This window comes from Equus asinus, chromosome 2, assembly GCF_041296235.1.
Source record: "Equus asinus isolate D_3611 breed Donkey chromosome 2, EquAss-T2T_v2, whole genome shotgun sequence".
NCBI lineage: Eukaryota > Metazoa > Chordata > Mammalia > Perissodactyla > Equidae > Equus > Equus asinus.
Window position 1 is genome coordinate 151,828,556 of NC_091791.1, and position 22,847 is coordinate 151,851,402.

Sequence of the window (22,847 nt, forward strand, 5' to 3'; positions counted from 1 at the left end):
TTTTTGAGGACACAAATTTAGCTGTAAATACTACTTCAGATGTATCCCTTACGTTTTGATATGTGTGGTACTTATATTATTGTTCAGCTCTGTAAATTTTGAAATGCCCAATATAAATTCCCCCCCAAGAAGTTACTGAGGATCGACTTTAAGTTTATAATACAGGGGTTTTAAAATACTATTCATGACATAAACTGCTTGAAATTTATTGACTCCCTGTGACCTAGTATCTAGCCAATTTTTGTAATTGTTCTGTGTGTACTTGAAAAATGTTTATTTTCTCTTTATTAAGTGTAGGGATCTGTATACACTTATATATATATTTGAATAAACTTGATGATTTCTACTTCAAATTATCTATAGTCTTGCTGATTTTTAACTTTTAATAGAAGTATATTAAAATCTTTCACATCATATAGTTGTCAATTACGCCTTGAAACTGCATCAGCGTTTTGTCTTCCTATTTCCCAGCTATGTTTTCAGATGATGATTTCCTGATTTTAGTAGATTGCTCCTCTTGTTATTATCAAGTATCCTTTTTCTTTTCTCCTTAAAATCTATTTTGTCACTTGTTAATACTTTACATCAGCTTTCTTTTGATTTAGTTTCCAGCAAGAGATTTTTTTTGTGTAAACTTTTTTTTTTTAAATATCGGCACCTGAGCTAATATCTCTTGCCAAGCTTCTTTTTTTTTTTTTAAAGATTTTATTTTTTCTTTTTTCTCCCCAAAGCCCCCTGGTACATAGTTGTGTATTTTTAGTTGTGCGTCCTTCTAGTTGTAGCATGTGGGATGCCACCTCAGCCTGGCTTGATGAGCGGTGCCATGTCTGCACCCAGGATTTGAACCAGTGAAACCCTGGGCCACTGAAGTAGAGTGCACGAACTTAACCACTTGGCCATGGAGCCAGCCCCTTTTTTGTGTCTGATTTCCTTTGCCTTGCAGAAGCTCTCTAGTCTGATGAAGTCCCACTTGTTTATTATTTTTTCCTTTGTTTCCCTTGCGTGAGTAGACTTGGTATTCAAAAAGATCTTTCTAAGGCTATGTCAAAGAGTGTACTGCCTATATTTTCTCCTAGGAGTTTTATGGTTTCAGGTCTTACCTTCAAGTCTTTGATCCATTTTGAGTTAATTTTTGTGTACGTGAAAGAAAATGGTCTACTGTCATTCTCTTGCATGTAGCTGTCCAGTTTTCTTAACACCATTTATTAAAGAGACCTTCCTTTCTCCATTATACATAATTAGCTCCCTTGTCAAAGACTAGCTGTCCACAGATGTGTGGTTTTATTTCTGGGCTTTCAGTTCTGTTCCATTGATCTGTTTGTCTGTTTTTATACTAGTACCATGCTGTTTTGATTACTATAGCTTTGTAGTATATTTTGAAGTCAGGATTGTGATGCCTCTAGCTTTGTTCTTTTTTCTCGGGATTACTTTACCTATTTGGGGTCTTTTCTTGCCCCCTATGAATTTTAGGATTCTTGGTTCTATTTCTGTGAAGAATATCATTTGGATTCTGATTGGGATTGCAATGTATCTGTAGATTGACTGAGGTAGTACGGACATTTTAACTGTATTTATTCTTCTAATCCATGTGCGTGAAATATCTTTCTATTTCTTTATGTCATCATCGATTTCTTTCAATAATGTCTTATAGTTTTCATTGTATAGGTTTTTGAACTCCTTGGTTAAATTTATTCCTAGACATGTTACTCCTTTTGTTGTGATTGTAAATGGGATTGTATTCTTAAGTTCTCTTTCTGTTAGTTTGTTATGAGAGTTCCGCTCTGATTTTTATTATTTCCCTCCTTCTGCTGACTTTGGGCTTTGTTTGTTCTTCTTTTTCTAATTCTGTTAGGTATAGTTTAAGATTGCTTATTTGAGATTTTTCTTATTTGTTAAGGTGGGCCTGTATTGCTATGAATTTCCCATTTAGGACTGCTTTTGCTGCATCCCATATGAGTTCGTATGGTGTATTTCCATTTTCATTTCTCTCCAGATATTCTCCTTCAATGATCCATTGGTTGTTCAGTAGCATGTTTAGTCTCCATATATTTCTCACTTTTCCAGCTTTTTTCTTGTATTTGATTTCTAGTTTCATAGCATTATAGTCAGAAAAGATGCTTGATATGATTTCAATCTTCTTAAATTTATTGAGGCTTGCCTTGTTCCTCAACATGTGGTCTATCCTCAAGAATGTTCCATTTGTACTTGAGAAGAATGTGTATTCTGCTGTTTTTGGATGGACTGTTCTATATATATTTACTAAGTCCATCTGATCTAGTATTTCATTTAATCCCACTATTTCCATCTTGACTTTGTGTCTGGATGATCTATCCATTTATCTAAGTGGGGTGTTAAGGTCCTGTACCATTATTGTTTTGTAGTTAATATCTCTTTTGAGGTCTGCTAATAGTTGACTATGTACTGTGGTGCTCCTGTGTTGGGTGCATATATATTTATAAGTGTACATCTTCATGGTGGAGTGTCCCTTTTATCATTATATACTGCCCTTCTTTGTCTCTCACTGCCTGTTTTATCTTGAAGTCTACTTTGTCTGATCTAAGTATGGCAACACCTGCTTTCTTTTGTTTGTCATTACCTTGGAGTATCATCTTCCATACCTTCACTCTAAGTCTGTGGTTGTCTTTAGAGCTGTGTTTCCTGGGGTAGCAAATTATTGGGTGTTTTTTTTTTTAATCCAGCCCACCATTCTGTGTCTTTTCATTGGAGAATTCAATCCATTTACATTTACAGTGATTGCTGATATATGAGGCCTTATTGTTGCCATTTTATCCCTTGTTTTCTGGTTGTTCTGCATTTCCCTTTTTTCTCATCCCGTGTATTTCAGATGGGACAAAACAGTTTGGTAGTTCTCTATGAAAGTTTTCTCAGTTTTCTCTTTATTTATCATTTGTGCCTGTGTTCTGAGTATTTGTTTGGTGGTTACCTTGATGTTTGTATAAAAAAACCTCATATATGAGATAGTCCCTTTTCTGATAGCCTCTTATTTCCTTAGACTAAGCCTATTCTATCCCTTTCCTAGTCCCCTTCTCCATTATCGTTGTCATAATTTATTCCATCTTGTGTTGTGAGTTTGTGGTTAAAATGACAAGATGATAGTTATTTTTGATGTTTTCCTTCCCTTTATCTTTAATGTTATAATTAAAGTGTTTACTAACCTGTTCTGGTAGAGAGCTGCAATTTTCTGGTTTTATCTGCCTACTTATCTCCATGGTCAAGGCTTTGTAAACCGTTTCTTTTTTTTTCAGGTATGAGGGCCTTCTTGATCATTTCTTGTAGAGGGGGTCTTGTGGCAATGAACTCCCTTAGCTTTTGTTTATCTGAGAAAGTTTTTATTTCACCATCATGTCTGGGGGATATTTTCACTGGATAGAGTATTCTTGCCTGAAAGTTTTTGCCTTTCAGTCTTTTGAATATACCATTCCACTCTCTCCTAGCCTGTCAGTTTTCTGCTGAGAAATCCACTGAAAGCTTGATAGGGGTTTCTTTGTAAGTTATTTTCTTAAGTCTTGCTGACTTTAATATTTTTTCTTTGTCATTGACTTTTGCCAGTTTTACTACTATATGCCTAGGAGGTCTTTTTTTTTTAGGAAGATTGGCCCTGAGCTAACACCTGTTGCCAATCTCCCCCCCCCACACACTTTTTTTTCTCCTCTACACCCCAGTACCTTTGCCTTTGCCTCAAGGAAAGGGAGGAAGATTGGCAGCAGATGTTAGCTCAGGGCAGATCTTCCTCACACACACAAAAAAAACAACTGCCTTTCAGAAAATCTGCAAAGTCATATAGCCAGGGCATGCACAAAAGAAATCATCACCTGAAACAACCGTGGAACCAAAGATCCTCCTTCCCACGGAACCCAAAGACTGGGACACAGCCAGAACTTGAAAGTCAGACTCATAAGAAGTGAGGGGTCCCTCATTCATGAAGATCTGATATTAAAACTTCCTTCCCCACCTTATCAAAAATGTTTAGGACACCATCATAAATGTTTAGAACCCTATCATAAAACTTTAGAACCTCATCATAAATGTTTAGAATCCTGCCATAAATGTTTAAAACCTTATCATAAATGCCTGAAACCCACCAATCAAAATCTGTCCCATCAGCATTTCCATGTGCCAGCAAATCCTGAATCAGAGACAGATCTGAGGGTACACACCCTGTTCTCCCTGTGGATTGATCTCGCAGAAAAAAGCTGACCTCTTTTCCCAAAGACTGATGCCATAAATAATTGGCTTGTTTATGCACATTGGGCAAGTGAACCCCAATTTAGTGCAGTAACAATACAACTTGAAAATACAATGAAAACAATGTGCCATTTTTAAATAATGAGAAAAAAACAGTTAAATATTTGGATATCAATTTAACTTGGGAAGTCAGATATTTCTTCGAAGAAAGTATAACTACAATGAAGCACAAATAAATGGAGTCTCAAACGTAAAGTCTAAAGATAGCAAATAATATAACACTACCAAATTTAATATTTAGATTTAATTCAATATACATTAAGATTTCTGAGGACTAGTTACAGGACTTGATAAACTAATAGTGAAATTCTTCTGGAAGAACAGAGAGAAAATTAGCTCTTTTTAAGGTAGGTTCAAACCATTATAAAGTAGTAGTTTTCAAACCTCTATGTGATATTGTGATGTTTTAATAAGAAATATATATATTTGGTCTTCATCCTCTTTTCTGGTAGAGAGCTCCTGAAACCCTTGGAATTTCCCAAGTGATGAAAGCCATAAAGCTGTCTTTTATTATGTCTAATGAGGTTGCTTTTGGAATGCACTTAAGGTTGGAGGCTGGTTGCCTGGACAATCAACCAGGTGATTAGAAGGTTAGAACTTTCAGTCCCACCCCCTGACCTCCAGGGAGGAGAGTGGGGCTGGCAGTTGAATCAGCCACCAATGGCCAATGTTTTAATCAATCATGCCTACATAATGGAGCCTCTATAAAAACCCAAAAGGCCAGGTATTGGAGAGCTTCCAGGTTGGAGAGCACATGGAGATTTGGGAGACTGGCATGCCTGGAGGAGACATGGAAGTTCCAGGCAATCTATCCATACCTTGCACTATGAATCTCTTCTATCTGGCTGTTCCTGAGCTATATTCTTTTACAATAACTGGTAATCTAGTAAGTAAAACGTTTCTCTGAGTTCTGTGAGTTGCTCTAGCAAATTAATTGAACTCAAAGAGGGGGTTGTTGGAACATTCTGCCAGTCGGTCAGAAGCACAGGCAACATCCTGGACTTGTGATTGATGTCTGAAGCAGGGGGCAGTCATGTAGGACTGAGCGCTTAACCTGTGAGATCTGAGATAGACTACAGACAGATAGTCAGAATTGAGTTTAACTGTAGGACACCCAGCTGGTATCAAAGAACTGCTTCGTGGTGTGGGAAACACGCCCCCCGCCCCCAACCAGAATTGGTATCAGAACCATTACTATATGCTATGGATAAAGAAAAGAATTGGAAAAAATGGAAATTCTAGAGATAAGTTAAAAATAGTGAAATAATTTAATATGTGTGTGTGACAAACCAGAAGTAAATACCACAAAGGAAAAATAAACAATAAGAATCTTGGGACAAATGGTTATCAGGATAGAGAAAAATTAATCTGGATCACTGTAAATTCGAAAGAGGTCAAATAATCAATTAGGGGTGAAAATATGAAAATTGAGTAGTACATTTATGCCCAGATGAGGGACAAATAATTTTCTATAAAAAAAAAATGAAAGTTGTCATAAGATTCAAGATGGATAAGCTTAAATATATACATATAAACACCTTCATCAATCAATTAGCTGCATCAAATTCAGCTAATTTTAGGATATAAGATCTACAAACAAAAATCAATCATCTTTCTATGCAGTGAACAATCTGAAAAGGAAATTAAGAAAGCAATTTGATTTACAATAGCATCAAAAAGAATAAAATGCTTAGGAATAAATTTAACCAAGGATGCATAAGACTTGTACACTGGAAACTACAAAACATCGCTGAATGAAATTAAAGACACCTTAAATAAGTGGAAAGGCATCCCATTTTCATGGATTGGAAGGCTTAATATTGTTCAGATGACAATACCCCTCCCAAAACAATCTACAGAGTCAATGCAATTCTTACTAAAATTCCAACTGCCTTTTTAGTAGAAATAAACAAGCAGATCCTAAAATTCACATGGAATTATAAGAGATCCCACATAGTCAAAATAATCTTATAAAGAAGGATAAAGTTAGAGGACTCAAACATTCTGATTTCAAAACTTACTACAAAGTTACAGTAACCAAAACAGTGTCAATGGAAGAGAAGTGAGGGTCCAAAATAAACCCATACATCTGTGGTGAGTTGATTTTCAACAAGGATGACAAGACTATTCAATGGGGAAAGAACAATCTCTTCAACAAATAGTCCTGGGACAACTGAATACCTACATACATAAGAATGAACTTGGATCCTTACCTCATACCATATACAAAAATTAACTTCAAATAGATCAAAAACCTGAATATAAGAGCTAAAACTATAAAGTTCTTAGAAGAAAACATAAGGGTAAATCATCATGACCTTTGATTTGGCAATGGTTTCTTAGATATGACACCAAAAGCACGAATAATAAGAGAAAAAATACATAAATTGGACTTAATCAAAATGAAAAACTTTGTGCATCAAAGGACACTATCAGGGGCTGGCCCCATGGCTGAGTGGTTAAGTTTGCGCACTCTGCTTCCGTGGCCTGGGGTTTCGCCGGATCAGATTCTGGGCACGGCCATGGCACCATTCATCAAGCCATGCTGAGGCGGCGTCCCACATGCCATAACTAGAAGGACTCACAACTAAAAATACACAACTACGTATCAGGTGGCTTTGGGGAGAACAAGGAAAAATAAAATCTTTTTTTTAAAAAAAAAGGACACTATCAGAAAGTGAAAAGACAACCCATATAATGGGCAAAAATATTTGCAAATCATATACCTGATGAAGGTTTAGTATCCAAAATACACAGAGAATGCCTAAAACTCAACAACAAAAACCAACAATCCAATTTAAAAATAGGCAAAGGACTTATATCCACAGAAGATATACAAACGGCCAACAAGTACATGAAAAGATATTCAATGTCATTAGTCATGAGGGAATGCAAATGAAAATCACAATGAGATACCACTTCATACCCACTAGGATGCCAATAGTAAAAAAAAAAATTTTTTTAAATAAGCGTTGGCAAGGATGTGGAGAAATTAGAACTCTCATGCATTGTTGGTGGGACTGAAAAATGGTACAGCTGCTGTGGAAAATAGCTTGGCAGTTCCTTATAAAGTTAAACATAGAATTACCATATGACCCAGCAATTCCACATTTAATATACTTGAAAGAACTGAAAACAGGTCAACAAAAACTTGTAAATAAATGTTTATAGCAGCACTGTTCACTAACCAAAAAAAGTGAAAACAATCCAAATGCCCATTAACAGATGAATGGATAAACAAAATGAATTCATACCACTGAATATTATCCAGCCATAAAAAGGAATAAAGTATTGATGCACGCTACAACATGCCTGAACCTTGAAAATATTCTACTAAGTTAAAGAAGCTAGACACAAAAGGCTACATATTATATGATTCTATTTATATTTAACTATCCAGAATAGGTGAATCTATAGAGTCAAAAACCAGCTTAGTCGTTGTCAGGGACTGCAGGTAGGAGAGAATGGGGAGTGACAGCTTAAGGGGTACAGGGTTTTCTTTTGAGGTGATGAAAATGTTCTGGAACTACATAGTCGTGATGATCACACAACATTGTGAATGTACACTAAATGCCACTGAATTGTACACTTTGGTGAATTTTATGTGTATTTTACCACAACCTAAAAATTATTTTCAATTTAAAGAAAACCATTTGCATGATAACATATAATAAAGTCTCAAATGAGGAAAGGCAACAGGGGAGGAAAACTGTAGTAAAGGTTACTGAAGTAAAAGGTTAGTATCTGAATTATTTATAAAGATTGGATACCAAAACATAGGATCAATCTCCACAGTTATCAGGCTAACTGATGCACAGATCATATTGCAGTAAAATTCTTCACATAAAAATGGACAGGCCACTGGAAAGTAAATGCTTATTAAAACATCTTTAAGGAAACATTATATTCTGCAGGCCTTATAAGAGTTAAAAGGCAAATGTGGTCAGGCCATAGTGGAATAAACAAATTTAACCATCTCTAGTGACACTGTGAAACTGTTCTATAGACAATCTAACAATATGTAAGAGGAGCTATACAACCAGTCAAGTGCTTTGATCTAGTAATTTGAGTTGGGAACTGCACTTTTAAATAAACACTTAAAGTAGGAAAAGCAGTAAATAATTTGAAAAAAAGATATTCATAGTTATGGTAACTAACATGAGAAAGTAGAAAATAACTTAAATAATAAAAGAGTAGAGCTAAATGAACTATTATTGTTGCCTAAGCACAATGGAAAATATGCATATGTCTATATATGTGTGTATGTATATATAAATTTAAAATGACAACTATGTAACTACTTGATAGGTTAAAATGTATGTAAGAAATAATGTCAAAGTAAATCAAAAAATAGTGCTCACACTGATATCAACTCTATATATACATTGAAAATAATTTATTAGAGTAAGAGTTCAAAACTCAGTAGGTTCTTTTAAAAATAACTGGTAGAGAGCAATAATTTTGCAGCAATTATTTTCCAATCACATTTTTTACCCAAAGATGGGTAAAAGAAATACAGGTAAGGTGAGAACAGAAAATTTTGTAGGATGTAAGAAAATCTTAAGTGCTCAAATTATGACATTTTGTTAGGTCCTTAGTATAAACCTCTCTTTGTTGATATAAAAATTTTCAGGCCCATCCTCCAACAAGATTTTGAGGAAACATTTTTTTCACTGTATTTAAACCATTAACCTCATTCTTGTAAATAAAAACGTTTTTCATATTATGCTTTAAAATATCAAAGAAAGTCAGTTAAATGTATGCAAACTATATACTTACATAGATGCAGAAATATGAATCTAACTGTCAAGAGCAACAAAAATATCTTGAATGGATTAATAAATGAAACACTGTGCAGTTCACACTGTGCAAGCAACCTGTGTACAAATAACTGCCTGAACACAGCTCTGAACAGGTGTTTCCATAGACACCATCATAAAAAGCAAAAAAAGGCAAACTAAACTTTGAGACAATCTATCTGTTCAGAAGTTGAAGAAAGGAAGAAACCTTGAAAAGCAGGAGCAGTGAAAGGTACAGTTTAAGGGAGCTGACCTAAGAGACACTGTCCTGCCCCAAATTCTCTCTACCACCAGATTTTTTTCTTATGCTTCCTGAGACTCCACCAGCTGGAGAGTTATATAGATTAACAGGTATTGTCCATATATCAAAATCAATTCCTCTGAAACAATCAAGCATCATACTTTTTACACAGTACTATGAATTTGCTCAATTTCCTTCACTTCTCTCCTAACACCTAAATGAAGCAAATTGCAACTGGAGGGAACGGAAAGGAAGTGGCATTGAGGCTTCCACTATGGCAGTCTCCCCGGTCTATATTTCTTTCAGAATCCCTTTTTCAAAACTATTTATCTTTTCTCCCTCCTAATCAAAATTATCATTCATTAGCCTAACAAAATATATCTTTTCTCACTTCTTCAAAAAATTTTACAGTCATAAGAATAACATTTTTAAAAAAAACGAACTCACCTGAAATTCATTATTTAACATTGGAGAACATGAGAAGCTTTTTGAAGTCTTCTTTAAAATATCTCCACCCATTTAAAATTTTCATTTCTTTTAAATTTTTCCACCACATACCTTCCCTTTAAATGCATATAAATTCACTATATATTCATTCGTTAGAGATTATAATAATGAAGACCTTAATTCAGACTTGTAAACAAACATAATATTTAAAGAAAGCTTTTCAGCATAATATTCATCAATTGATTCTTACTTTGCTTCAACTTATGGAAATCACTGACTCTATCCTTGGTAGCCTGCTTTAGTACATCTGCTTGAATTCTGGGTTCACTCTCCAAGTTTGGGCCTGGAATTAAACGCTGAAGAGGATTCGAAGGGTTCTGTTTTGAAGTTCCAGGGTTTCCATTACGGTTTACATGAGAATCTATGGCATAAAAACATCAAATTAAGGTCATATTTTGCAGAAGAATTTCACAAGATCTGCTTTAGAAAAGCTAAGATATCCTGTTGTCTGATATTGGGTAGTTACGTAGTCTTTTTTTAAAGCTTTATTTTAATTTCTTTAATCAAATCTTATAAACAATGTGATTTTAGCTATGTGAAGTTTACTCATCATTCCCAGGTGAGTATCTCCAGTACTGATTATAAACCTAGTCATCAAAGGTATATATGGTAGGAACTCAAAAATTAAAATAACAATGATAAAGCCAGCCCTGATGGCCTAGTGGTTTAAGTTCGGTGTACTCCACTTTGGCAGCCTGGGTTTGGTTCCCAGGCATGGAACCACACCACTCATCTGTCAGTAGCCATGCCATGGTGGCAGCTCACATAGAAGGACTTACAACTAGAATATACAACTATGTACCGGGGCTTTGAGGAGGAAAAAACAAAAAGGAAAACTGGCAACAGATGTTAGCTCAGGTCAAAACTTTCCCAGCAAAAAAAAAAAAGGCAATGATACCTGTATCTTTTCCTCCCTCCAAACTCCATATTGCCGTCAGAAATCTCCAAAATCTAGTAATGCTTTTAGAATTTCTAATCTCTAAGTGATTTTCATCTACACAGTGATTTATAACTATTAACTCTTGATTGATTCTTACTAGTAGCTCCTGGATAGAACCTTTCTTCCCCCATCCCATTTTTTCCTCATCAAATCCTTGATTTAAATCCTTATTATAATTAATTTTAATCATATCGATTCTCATTTTAGGGGAACAATTCTGTCAAATTTAACAGATATTCAGTAGAAAACTATTTCCTAGAAGGCCTCTGGGGGTTAAACTTGAACACACTTTGAAGAAGGCAAACACATATAGACTGGCAAAGATGAAAGGGAATGTAGTCCAGAGTGGCAGAACAAATAATTCTTCTTCTCCTAAAATCCATTAAACAAAGTGCGTTTTCAAATGATTATCTATCCCTGAGATTTCATCATCATTTGAAAATATATATTAACTAGAAGAATGAATGCTACTTCACTATGTTGCTAAATGGCATGTTTTATTCACTATATAACAATATATGACCACTAAATTAGTTTTCAAATGAAACTTTAAAAATAAGACTTCATACCTGGAACCATATTTGGGGAGAGAGGTTGTCTGGTTGGAAGATGGGAGATTGGTTGACGACTTTCATATTGAGAAATGGAAATAGGGGGTCTCCTTAAAGCTAAAAGAAAAAATAGATCTGTATTATTCCCATTGATATTATGATTTCTAAAAAGCAACCACTGAGAATCTATTTACATTGCACTAATCTTATGATGCTTATTCCAATTTTGTAACCCTTATAGTTCGTACATTAATTTATGGGTACTAATTGATAGATTTTACCATCCATCACTGATTTTGGTGATCAATAAATCTGACCAGAATATAAAACAGTAGGAACTCTGTCTGGTTCACCACTACATACATCCCCAACACCTAGAATAGTGCATGGCACATCACAGGAACTCAACAAAGATTTGATGAATGAATAAGTAAATGAATCTCTCCAGATACCTTAAGATCTTTATATACAGACAGAATAAATAAAATGGACACATTGATTAAGTGACGCATTGAGAATACGCTACTCTAAGTTGCTCAGATTTTAAATAAAAACTAAATATGGGGCCGGGCCGGTGACACAGCAGTTAAGTTCGCACATTCCGCTTCTCGGCGGCCCAGGGTTCACCGGTTTGGATCCCGGGTGTGGACATGGCACCACTTAGCAAAAGCCATGCTGTGGTAGGCATCCCACATATAAAGTAGAAGAAGATGGGCATGGATGTTAGCTCAGGGCCAGTCTTCCTCAGCAAAAAGAGGAGGATTGGCAGTAGTTAGGGCTAATCTTCCTCAAAAAAAAAAAACTAAATATGACTGATGTGACAAGTTGAGATTTTATTTTTGAAGAGGGAAAATTGAAGTTTTGTACAAAGAGTTTTACTAACAAAGATGTACATACTTATAATTGGGACTTTCTTCTCCCTTAAGAAATGAAGGCACCAGGGAGACAGAGCACTTTTCATTCACTACTGCTGACTCCACTTGGACAGCTAAACATGATAGAAAGGCAGAGAGCAAAGAAGGAAACTAGAGAAAAGGGAAACAGGGAGAAAAAATAGAGAGCTCACCTAGGAGATATGGTTAGTGGCACAATTTATTCTTCTAAAACTTTGGTGTGGCAGAGACAATGCTATGTGATCCTATTTCATTATATTTTTTCTGGGCACAGAGGAAGATCAGCCTTCCTTACAGTTAGAGGCCATAAGACTGGGTTCTGACCATGAGGATGTAGGTCAAACTGAACATGTCACTTTCAAGCATGGCAATAAAATCTTCTTGGCAATTCACCTACAATCTCACTTCCCTTTCTGCCACAACTTAGGAGGCTACATATGAAGATGGTGGCATCAAATAATAGAGGGGGACATTGCTTGGAGGAGAGCTACAAAGAGAGTCATTCAGCCTGCATCAGACTATAATATGAACAATAAATAAACCTTTATTTTAAGCCACTGTAATTTGGAGGTTGCTTGTTAATACATCACTGCCTAGTTAATCCTAACTAGAACACCTGGATCATTTTTATAATCCTCAAAGTTTATTTCGGTGACTGTATTTCATTTATCATTACAGATTTCTAAACTTAAGGACCCAACATGTTTAAAATTCACTCTAAGAAAGCAACCTACTCAAATTTACAGAAAGTTAGGTTTTCTATATCTCTCTGTGTGCCCATTATCTTGTCCCCATTGCCGGCTACAATGCTCAACACCCATTTTCTACACATAAGAGAGCTAAATAACAACAATCAGCTGACATCTTTAAGGAGTAGTACTTGCCAGGTTTAACAGTACGATTTTGATTTGCTAACAGACTGAGGACACTAAGCATCTGGTAGATATATTTGGAAAGAGAAGTCAGTCACAATCTACAAATTTATTGATCAGTGTTGGACCCTAGCTGACTCCAGTACCATACAAACCAGAAGACAATAGAGGGCACCTCCATTACTAAACGAGAAGTGATCACACATGTCCTTAGCTTTATACAATAATGCCTCCTGCTCAAGAACAAGGTGACTACTTGGAGACAAAACTGATTTAGAAAGGTAGAAAAACGCTGAATCAAAAACAGCCTTTATAAAATGCCCAGAGGACTTTAGAACTGATATAGTAGAAGAGTAGTAATATGGAGGCCTTATAAGTTTGATGTTGATAATAAATGTTCCTTTAGAAAATTTAGAAAAATAGAAACGCACAAAGAAATTAAAAATTAGCTGTAATTCTACCACCTAAAAATAACCACTGTTACCATTTCGAGAATCTCTCTCTGATGTTCGGGGTTTCCTTTTCTGTACCTCGTAATATATACTTTAAACAAAATTAGAATCGCATCATATATACCATCTTATAATCTAATTTTTTATTTAATATATATATATTTTTCTATGTCATTCCATCTTCTACAACATTTCCAAATGGTAGTGCTGGATCAAAACTTTCAATTTAAGAGGTTTGGCTAGAGAGATCTGGGTAAAGAACTTCGGAGCTCTATAAAATGCATTAGCTAAGCTGGTTGGTAGGTAATTTTCACTACATAGGGAAAAGTAACATGTTTTCTGTATACACTTTGCTTTCTATGCTATTACTTTGACTTTTTGTTTACTTTCGTTTTTGGTTTCCTTGAAAGGTCCTTTCAAAAAAGCTCCAGCCTTGTTTTTGTTGAAAGTTGATTTATTTATACCTAGGAGAAGACTCTAGACCTAGAGATTTTCCCAGGGGCCAGAATTAATAGTTCCAACTAGTGGGACTGAAACAAATGAAGATCTAGAAAACTACTAGTGGACTTAGAGACAGCTAAGAGTGCTAATCTCACTCTTCAAATTTGAATAGGGTTCTTCAGACTTCTTTCCTACACACACACAAGTATCTAATCTTTCCTCCACAAAAATGAGATTATATTATACTTGCTTTCTTGTAACCTGCTTTTTTCATTAAAAACAAAATAGATGTATTTGTATACAGTTCAACATCATTTTTAATGACTACATATCACATTTTATGGATATAACAAATTTAACAACTAACCTTCCGTATAACATTGATATGGTTTTCAATTTGTCATTATAAACATTATGATGAGCATTCTTGTACCTACATGATAGAGTAAATTCTCAGGAAAATACTAAGCATTAGGTCAATGGCAGTACGTAATTCTTAAACATATTAAAAGAAACTGAATAATAAATATGAGCTCGAAGACAATAAAAGTGTAGGAAAAAATGATACAGTGAAAAGAATGCAAACAATAATTTATGATATTAAAGCAGTTCTAACTCTTTATATATTTTACCCTGGTCCTCTCCACTGAGGACCATTGAGAGCCAGCGGAATACATACAAGTCAACAGAGAACAGCATGGTGCTATCAGATAATATCATTAATAACTAGGCTGCTAAAATACATAACACTCATAAAATCATTATTAAGGAAAGTATCAAAGATAAAATGACAAACCCTATTTACCATAAAGACAAAATATAGGATACAAAGCCACTAGAGTACATAGCATTTATCCTACAACTATGGTCCTAGATTTCGTAATTTCTGTAAAAGAGAGCTACCAGTATGGAAATTCAATCACTCAACAATATTTATTGTCTACTATATGCTAAGTACTGTTCTAAAAAGCTGGAGATTTAGCAATGAACAAAACAGATCAAGTTATTGCCCTATGAAGCTTACATTCTTGTTAGGTAGATAACAATAAACAAACAAAAAAGTATGTATAGGATTTAATACAAAAGTCAGAATGAAAAGCGCTATGTATAAAGTAAAACGGAGATATGGTAGAGAGTGGTGGGACTCTATTTTAGACAGTTTGGTCAAGGGAAGCAGTTTTAAGGAAGAGACATTTGAGCAGAGGCATGAATGAAACATGGAGGAAGAGCAGTCAGGCAGAGACCAGCAAGTACAAACAAAGGCCTTGAGACAGGAGCTCAAGCAGCAAAGAAAGGAGTGAGGGGAAAGTGTTGGAAATGAAGTCAGAGAGGACAAAAGGGGCCATGTTAGAGACACAACAGCAAAAACGTTAGGTGGTGGAGAGGGGGCTGGGGGCCGAGGGCTGAGACTATATCTGGTAATTCCAAAGGAGACAATAATTGTACTAATTACAATAACAGAAGCTCCTATTTTCTGAGTACTTAGTATGAACCAGGCACTAATCTCATGTCACCCTCAAATCTATCTGAGATAGATGTCCCCTTTCACAGATGAGAAAACTGAAACTCATGACAGTAGAGATGAGACATACCCCTCACCTGACTTAAAAATTCAAAGTAGTCACTTCTAGAGAAACTGGCTGAGAAGCTTACAAAAGGTGACAGGAGGTTTAGGGTTAATCCTCCTTCACTTCTCTATTAGCTCTCAGTTGCAACCTCTACTCTGAGAGCCAAAAAAAGAACTGTCCTTGCCTTTTACTCTCATTTTCTTATTCCAATGACAGGACTATAATCTTAAAAATGTTCACGTTTTCAGTTTCCCGCCTTACAGGGCTTCACAACCCAACATCAATGACTACGGAGAAGGAATCTGGCACTAGTAAGCAGTGGTCCTCAACTCTGGCAGCACTTCAGTGTTACAGATACCACTCCAGACATACTGAATATGGAGATGGTACCTGGGTATCTGTATTTATTAAAAGCTCCAAAGGTGGTTCTGTTGCACAGTCAAGAGAATAAGATAGAATAAAAAGCATAGGATTTGGAGTTAGACAGACCAGGGCTCAAATCATGACTCTGTAATTTATTAACTGTATGACTTTGGTTTAGTGCCTAATTTCTCAAAGCTTCAGTTTTCATCTGAAAAACCGAGATAATGCCATTTACCCCGCATGATCAATTTGGGGACTAAGTGAGAATGTTTGCTAATGGATTATGATATAAGCCTAGCAAACAGTAGGTGTTCAGTATATACCAAAGTATTTAGAGTTTTCAAAGTATTTATCCTTAGAATGAAGAAAGAATTCAAGAGACAGGTTGAGGAAACAAAAACATTTAAATGTAAAACTACTGGCCCTAACCAATTTATTGAGCCTCCTGATCAAATAGTTTTCTCACACTTAGGAGTCCTGATGAATATTTACTCATAGTAATGTTTTGGGAAGTTCATGAAACTCTGATCAGCAAGTTCCCATAAAAAATATTAATTATTCTGGGACCAGCCCCAGTGGCCTGGTGGCTAAGTTCACTATGCTCCACTTCGGTGGCCCAGGTTCGGTTTCTGGGGGCGGACCTACACCACTCATCGGTGGTCATGCTGTGGCAGCAGCCCACATACAAAAAGAAGAGGATTGGCAATGGATGTTGACTCAGAGCAAATCTTCCTCAGCAAAACAAGAGGAAGATTGGCAACAGATGTTAGCTCAGGGCGAATCTTCCTCAGCAAAAAAGATATATATATATATTAATCATTCTGAAGCATGAACATTAAATACAAAACAATGATGTAACATTCTTATGTTACTTTGCTCTATGTATATAAACAGATATAACACACTTATGATTGCTCAAATATTGCTCAGTGGGATCATCTAGGCCCTCCAAGAAATATAGGTACACATCTATACAGACTATTAAATGATGTTCTCATATAGTTCCTAAAATCTGGTCTATGAACTAAAGTTCCTTCAAACTTAGAGATCTATTTACATAATTTAAAAAGAACAAGATGGACTTCCACTGTAAGCCATGCCATAGTACCCAGTGTTGGACTTACTCTCCCATGCCCTAAACAATTTTTATATGGACAAAATAGGTAAGGCAACCGTTTTCAGACACTGGACAACCAGCAGCAGGAGACTAATTCTTAAAAAAAGAGACATATATGAGATGGGCAGTCTCAGCGAGCAGAGGACACAGAAATCATCAGGGTCTGAGCTGCTGAGGTGGCTGAAATTTGCAGGAGAGAATACTACAGAGAAAGGAGGTGTGTGAGGTGAAAAGGGGAGCAGAAATCTGCATGGATATTCCCCTTGGTTCTTTAGCCAAAGCCTGAGCTGTGTATACACAGGGTAAGACTCTATGGGGACTAACAGAGAGCACATACTGCAGGACTGAGAGCTGAACAGAAACAACAGAGGTCACGTGGTGCTTGAAGACAATGGATCTCCAGCCCAGTCACAGTAAAGAATCTTCACTGAGCATTTTGAGCATTCCAACGAGATGCTACAAGTACTACTTTAAAATTAGGGATCACATCCTAGAGTTAAGGGCCATGCCCTTAGACTATGAACAAAATAAAAACTGACCTGCCCTAACAAAGCATAAAACCAAGCCTGACAGGATCAAGAGGATTTGCCAGTAATTTAATTGTCTGCCAGAACAAAGCTCAACACCCTTTAAAATGACAACAAAATTCATACTTCCTTAGTGGATCGTTCATATGGCACACAATGAAATTACTAGACATACAAAGAAGCAAGAATATGACTCATAATCAAGAAAAAAAGCAATCAACAGAAAAAGACACAGATGATCCACTTGTTGAAATTAGCAGACAACGATTTGTAAACAATTGTTATGTGTGTGTGTGTGTGTATATATATGTGTGTGTGTGTATATATATGTGTATGTGTGTGTATATATATATATGTACAAAGATTTAAAGGAAAAGATGGGAATATCCAGTAGAGAAACGGAAACTAAAAAAAGAACCAAATGAAAATTCTAGAACTGAAAATATAACATCTGAAATGAAAAATACCCTGGGTGAGCTTTGACCAGTGTTTTGACTAAACACTACAGAAGAAGGGGTCAACAACCTTGAAGAAAAGTCCAGCACACTGAACAAATTGAAGGAGAAATATCATTGCCAAAAAACTGAACAGAATTTCAGTAACCTGTGGGACAATATCAAGGAGTCTGAAATGTATTTATCTTGAGTCCCAGCAGGAACAAAAAGAGATAATTGGACAAAAAAAATTTTGTATATTTGAATTTGAATAAAGGCTGAAAAGTCCCCAAATTTGGGGAAAACATCAACCCACAGATTGAAGGACCTGAGTGAATCCCAAGCAGGATAAACACAAAGAACATCATACCAAGGCATATCTTAGTCAAACTGATGAATATTAATATTTTAAAAGCAGTCAGAGGAAAAAAGATGTGCTAATACAAGGACACAAGAAAAAGAATGATGGCTGACATCAAAATCAATGGAGGCTAGAAGACAGTGGAATTATATCTTTAAAGTACTGAAAGAAAAAATCAACCTAAATTTCCACATTCAGTAAAAATATCCCTCAAAACTGAGTATGAAATAAAGATATTTTCAGATAAACAAAAGTAGGAAAACTTCATCCCTAGAAGACCTGCATTTCAAAAATGCTAAAGGAAGTTCTTCAGGCTGAAAGGCAAACGATAAAGACAGAAATCAGAATCCACAGGTAGGAATGAAGAGCACTGGAAACGGTAAATATGTGGTAAATGTAAGAGACCATAATATTTTCTTCTCATTTTCTTAAAAGGCTTTTTAAAGCAAAAATAATAATACTGAAAACATTGGGATTTTTAGCATATAGAAATAAAAATATATGACAACAATAGCACAAAGGGTGAGCCAAGGTAAATGGAATTATACCCGTAAGGTTCTAACATTTTACAAGAAGTGGTCCAATATTATTGCTAATTAGACTATGATATGTAAAGGATGCATACAGTAATCCCTAGAACAACTACTAAAATATAACACTTTAGTACTACAGTTTTTAAAAAGTGAGAGAAACAGGCACCAATTAAACGCTCAAACCCATTAAGTTCTAACTTTTCCTATTCTCCCTGGATGATACTTGTTGTTTCAAGACCCTATTTTGATTCCTTTCTTCTTAATTGCAGCTGGTATAAATTGTGGCCCCCAGAAAATATGACAAAAGAAATGTCTTTCAATTTTAAACCAAATGCATCATTAGAAATTTATCTTTAGTATCTTTAGTAGCAATTTTCAGGAATATTTACAATTTGATACTATGTTATTATAAGAATTTTTTACCTACAAAAAAAATAGATGCCTAATTTTACGTAATCTGTTTCTTCTATAATAAAGATCTTTGAAATCTTTTTCTTAAAGGGCCAGATAGTGAATATTTTAGGCTTGTAGGCCATACTCAACTCTGTTGTTCTGGCACAAAAGCAGCCACAGACAATACATAAACAAATGAGCATGATAATGTTTCAATAAAACTATTTATTAAAACAGACAACCAAGTTGTAGTTTGTCGATTCCTGTTTTACAAGATGCCTAGGAGAAAACTCACCTAAGTATATCTATAGTGATTTAAATTATTAAAAATTTTTAATGTATTTTTATAAATTTAGATAATTTTCTCCTAAAAGCTCTAACCTAAGAGAAAGAATCAGACAAAAAAAGATTAACTACATTGCTTCTTTAAAATGTAAACTTCTGGGGGCTAGCCCTGTGGCTGAGTGGTTAAGTTTGCATGCTCTGCTTAGGTGGCCCAGGGTTTCGTCAGTTCAAATCCTGGGCATAGACATGGCACCGTTCGTCAAGCCATGCTGGGGCAGCATCCCACATGACACAACCAGAAGCACCCACAACTAAAAATACACAACTAGGGGCTGGCCCCGTGGCCGAGTGGTTGGGTTCGCGCGCTCCACTGCAGGCGGCCCAGTGTTTCGTTGGTTCGAATCCTGGATGCGGACTTGGCACGGCTCGTCGTACCATGCTGGGGCAGCATCCCACATGCCACAACTAGAAGGACTCACAACAAAGAATATACAGCTATGTACCAGGGGGCTTTGGGGAGAAAAAGGAAAAATAAAATCTTTAAAAAAAAAATACACAACTATCTATAGGGGGCTTTGGGAGAAAAAGGAAAAATAAAAAAAAAATCTTTAAAAAAACCAAAACATAATCTTCTATCTTTTTTCTCCTCTCAAATATCACTGTAATTACTTCTAATTTTTAAAAAATTTTTAATTTTTTGAATAGGTAATTTATGAAATTACCTTATGAAATTTTGAAACCAAAATTCAAAAGGTTGTATAATGAAAAGTAAGTCACCTTTTCTTCTCTGTCCTCAGTCTTCTTCCCCAGAGGCAACCACCATTACTAGTTTCAGTCTGGAGCAGCACTACCAATAGAACTTCGTGCAATGACAGAAATGTTCTATATCTATGCTGTCCAACACAGCAGCCACTAGCCACAGGTGACTATTAAGCACTTGAAGTGTGGCTAATTTGACTGAGGAACTGAATTTTTAGTTTTATTTAAGTTTAATGAATTTAAATAGCTGCGTGTGATGAGTGGCTACTGTGGTAGATAGTGTAGATCTAGAGAATCCTCTTAGAGTAGTGATTTTCTACCTTAGCTACATAATACATTCACCTAAGGAATATTAATTAATTAATCGATTAATTAGACTGGCACCTGAGCTAATGTCTGTTGCCAATCTTTTTTTTTTCCCTTTACCTTCTCCCCAAAGCCCCCCAATACATAGTTGTATAGTCTAGTTGTAGGTCCTCTGGTTGTGCTGTGTGGGATGCTGCCTCAGCATGGCCTGATGAGTGGTGCCATCTCTGTGCCCAGGATCTGAACCGCTGAAACCCTGAGCTGCGAAAGTAGAACGTGTGAACTTAACCACTCAGCCATGGGGCTGGCCCCTCACCTAAGGAACATTTAAACATTCAGTGCCCAAGCCACATCACAGACCAAATATATCATAATCTCTGGAATGGGACCCAGGTATCTTTTTTTTTTTAAACTTCCCAGTGATTCCAATATACAGCCAAGGTAAAAAGAAAATTAATTATTTTATAGCTAGAGTAACTCTACCTAATATTAAAAAACCAAAAAGAGGGGCTGGCCCAGTGGTGTAGTGGTTAAGTTCATGTGCTCCACTTTGGTGGCCTGGGGTTTGCGGGTTTGGATCCCAGACATGGGCCTACACACCTTTCATCAAGCCATGCTGTGGCAGTGTCCCACATACAAAAATAGAGGAAGATTGGCACAGATATTACTCAAGGACAATCTTCCTTAAGCAAAAAGAGGAAGACTGGCAACAATGTTAGCTCAGGGTCAATCTTCATCAACAAAAAAGATAAAAAGGAAAAAAATCTCAAAAGGAATAAGTTTCTCTTTCTAAGTTACTAATTAGAAAAGAACTTCCAATTTCTCAGGTACGTAAAAATCTTTATATCTATATAGGGTTTTCCCCAAAGTAAATCATTACAGACAATTTTTACTATGATATCGACTGGACCTAAAACTAGAAAGAAGTTTCTAAGTAAGACATAAGATTTTCCTCTCTGCTGATATGCATGACATGGAAAGGGTGTTTGCATTACTATTTTAGAACTCTTAAAAATCAGTGAGTAAGATACCAACAATCAGAAAAATGAGCAACATCATACTAACCATAGGCACATGCCATACACCCCTTGACTGTTTCAGAGATATATTTTAAGATAGTTCAGCACTGCTGTTACACAGTTTCTAGTACAGTCCTGGCTACTGTAAACAAAACTGTCATCATTACCACATGAGTCTGATTTAAAATTACAAGGATGTGCTCTTTTCTCTACTTCCTCTTTAGAGTTACCACCTCTATAGCCATTAGGGACTCCATTTGTACTGGCATTAAGAACTCTGGCATAGACTACCTCAGGGAGAAAAGACACACTCAGTAAAAGGAGTGACAAGGAGATAACAAATATGTTTATAATGATTGAAATAATCATAATATAACAGCAGCTATGATTTATATTGCACTGGCTATGTGCCAGGCACTGTTCTAAGTACTTTGCATTTAAACCTCCCATCCATCCAATGAGGTTGGAACTGTTATTATCCTATTTCATAGATAAGGATAAGAGAGAATAAATGGTCACATGCTTGTTAAAAGACAGAGCCAAGTGTTTGAATCTAGACAAATTGACTCCAGAGACCACTGCCTCACCACTAATGATATTCTGGTAATTCAACCATACACATTAACTGGACCCCGCCATGTGCAAGGCACTCTACTGGAAGCCCAGGATACAAAGATAAAACATGGCTTTTCTTTGTGTTTGCATCTGACTGATGACACAGCTCAAGATTCTTTTCACCAGTTACTATGTCGAAATAATCTTTATACTCAAAATACTTCTCTAAATTATTAAAAAATAACTGTTATGAACAATGATTTTCAAAGCAAAGCATCAAGAGTTTAAAGAGGTTCAAAAATTAATCCAGAGGACTCCTAACTTCTGGTTCTGCATGTAAGGAGCGTAGAAGTCACCACTCCATCCTAACAACAAGTAAAAAGCTAGAAAGGCTGAAAAATCAACAACTCTTCTTAGATCCATAAGAGAGGGTAAGACACAGAGCAAACCACTGCCCCTACGACTGGAGAAAGAGACAGGCAAATAAAGAGAGTCACAGCTTACAGGAGTAGAGACTCATGAGCAGAAACCCCCATGAGAACCAGTGCTGGAGTAGGAAAACCTGAACTATAATTGATGAATTGCTGGAGGCTCAGTGTGCACAACTCAGAGAGTTAACTACCACAGGGAGTGACATCAGCATCATGGCAGAGTGAGTTTTTACC

At 36.0% G+C, this 22,847-nt stretch overlaps 1 protein-coding gene across 2 annotated transcripts in view; it reads right to left on the reverse strand.

Moving 5' to 3' along the window:
- GOLM2 (golgi membrane protein 2) overlaps positions 1-22,847 on the reverse strand; it is a 100,194-nt gene that overhangs the window by 18,892 nt on the left and 58,455 nt on the right. For both annotated transcript variants that reach the window (XM_014847084.3, XM_014847085.3), the window contains exons 7-8: positions 11,323-11,421; positions 10,004-10,174 (exon numbers count right to left, since the gene is read on the reverse strand). In XM_014847084.3, coding sequence (XP_014702570.1) covers positions 10,004-10,174; positions 11,323-11,421 — 270 coding nt within the window. The remainder of the gene's footprint in view (positions 1-10,003; positions 10,175-11,322; positions 11,422-22,847) is intronic.